Source organism: Malurus melanocephalus, unplaced genomic scaffold (genome assembly GCF_030028575.1).
Source record: "Malurus melanocephalus ecotype Western Australia unplaced genomic scaffold, MMel_1.1 scaffold_34, whole genome shotgun sequence".
Classification (NCBI taxonomy): domain Eukaryota; kingdom Metazoa; phylum Chordata; class Aves; order Passeriformes; family Maluridae; genus Malurus; species Malurus melanocephalus.
In genome coordinates this window covers 565,947-567,812 of record NW_026623266.1, presented here as the reverse complement: position 1 = coordinate 567,812, position 1,866 = coordinate 565,947, and the positions used below count along the sequence as shown (strand labels likewise).

Here is a 1,866-nt window from a genome sequence, read left to right as displayed (position 1 = left end):
TGATCAGCTCCTTGTTTCTGACAACCAAAAGCATTAGTGCATGGTGAGACAGTTCATACACTGTCAAAATTCCTGGCTGTGGTTTGTGTAAACAATCTGGACTTTCAGAGTTTAGCCAAGCCGTATTTCCTGGCAGTACGTCATCATTGTTGTTACACTCCTTGCTCCACTTTTACAGCAGCTATTAGAGCAGGGATTTTAAATTTATTTTGTGGCAGCTTCTGAGTGTTAATATCAAACCTGCCAGATGTAGCAATMCTTTGTTTCGATGTGCTGCTCATGTCATGCCATCTTGTGTGTTACTCAGAATTGTAGCAGCACAAACAAAACGCTTTGGGTTTTTTCTCTATGGGATACCTATTTGCACTCTGCTCTGTGCTGCAGCTATGCTGCATGCAGCCTAATGCTGCTGATTCTCTGAAGCTGGTGGAGTTTCTTACTGAACTTGAATAACGTGTTTCCTCATCCTCCATTCGTTTTTAGGCTGCACCGATGCTGGGAATAGCTATTCCGATCACGCCAAAGCAGGAGGGAGRGTTTTCTGCTTGTTGGTGCAAGCGCGGGGATGGCAGGGCTGCTTCGTTTTGCGCTCAACTTGCTGGGCCTGATCTTTGGCAACACTTTTCTTCTTTTGTGCTCGAGTTTCCCATTTGTAAAATGGATACAGTGATCATTATCTTTGCCTCACGGGGGTTGTTGTGAAGCTAAAACGAGTTCATATTTGCAAAGCCCTTTGAGAGCTCCAGATGAAAAGTACTTGTAAAAATCCAGAACCTGGGATTGCCTCCTGGGTTATCTGTTGTAACTGGTTTTCCTGCACAAACCTGAACGCGCTGCGGACGGTGCTGCTGTCAGCTGGGAGGATTTGAACCTGGGCTGAGGAACAGCTGAGCAGCTCAGTGCCTTCAGCAGGCARAGCACACCTCGGTGCCAGGTCAGTGACTCGGCCGTCCCTTGGGTGGACAGGCCACAGCCGGGCCCAGGCTGGTGACATTGCTGGGCTCCGGGCCTGGCAGCCCTGTGGCACTGGGGACAGCGCCGGGCTCCCGGGGTAAGTCAGGGCTGYGAAGCTGGAGCTGTCCCTGCCCTCCACCACACCTACAGCGCCTGGCCCGGGGCGCTTTCCAGTACCTGTCAAGCAGCCCTGCAGCTGGGAGGAGTTTGGCTGCTTCCTGATGCCCTCATTCATCCCAGGCTTTACWGAGATTTGTTTTCTTTGCCTTCCCTTTATCCCAACACCTTCTCCTCGCAACACCCCACAGCCACCTACACCTCCCGGTGCTCATCCTTCGCCTCTCCACTGTTCCGCTTGTGCCTCAGCTGTGGACGGGCATGACTCCTTGTGCTGTGAGCAGCAGTTTCTCTTCTGGCCATCATTAGAGGCTGCCAGAGCCGCCCGGATCGAGCCGAGCTGCCAGCAGGGCTGGATGCACTGGGAATTCCAGCACTCGGTTGCTAGTGGGAGTAGTTTCTGAAGGAAAGCATCGTTCATGGCAGTGGCAGGAGACGAGACCCAGAGACACTGAGGATAACTTGGGAGCTAGAACGGACGGAGGAATGGAAAAATGTGGTAAGAGCAAAGGATACCAAAACTGAGGATTGAGCTGGTTGAGAAATAGAGAGGGAGAAGAAATGCAGGGTGGGAGAGTATTTTGGGTGTGGGGAATAGAGAAAGTAGATATTAGTTCCTAAAGATCTTGCAAGAGGAATTTATTACAAGTTTGAGCCCGTTTCATGGACGGCTTATGGAGCCCCTGCCAGCCTCAGCATCCCGCCCACCCTCTGCATGCCCCCTCCTCTTCCTGCCCATGTTTCCCTGTCYGCTTCCTCAGCCATCCCCTTACTGCCATGACCTCGCCATCAAAC

General features: G+C 51.8%; 1 protein-coding gene across 3 annotated transcripts in view; it reads left to right on the top strand.

Annotated features, from left to right (window-relative positions):
* The first annotated feature begins 1,148 nt into the window (after positions 1-1,148).
* Positions 1,149-1,866, top strand: part of DLG2 (discs large MAGUK scaffold protein 2) — a 307,910-nt gene continuing 307,192 nt past the window's right edge. For 2 of the 3 annotated variants that reach the window (XM_057364044.1, XM_057364042.1), the window contains exon 1: positions 1,150-1,570. In XM_057364044.1, the coding sequence (XP_057220027.1) occupies positions 1,566-1,570 (5 nt within the window). In that variant the 5' untranslated portion in view covers positions 1,150-1,565. Of the gene's footprint in view, positions 1,571-1,866 lie in introns of all 3 variants that reach the window. The other variant, XM_057364043.1, reaches the window with a different exon arrangement.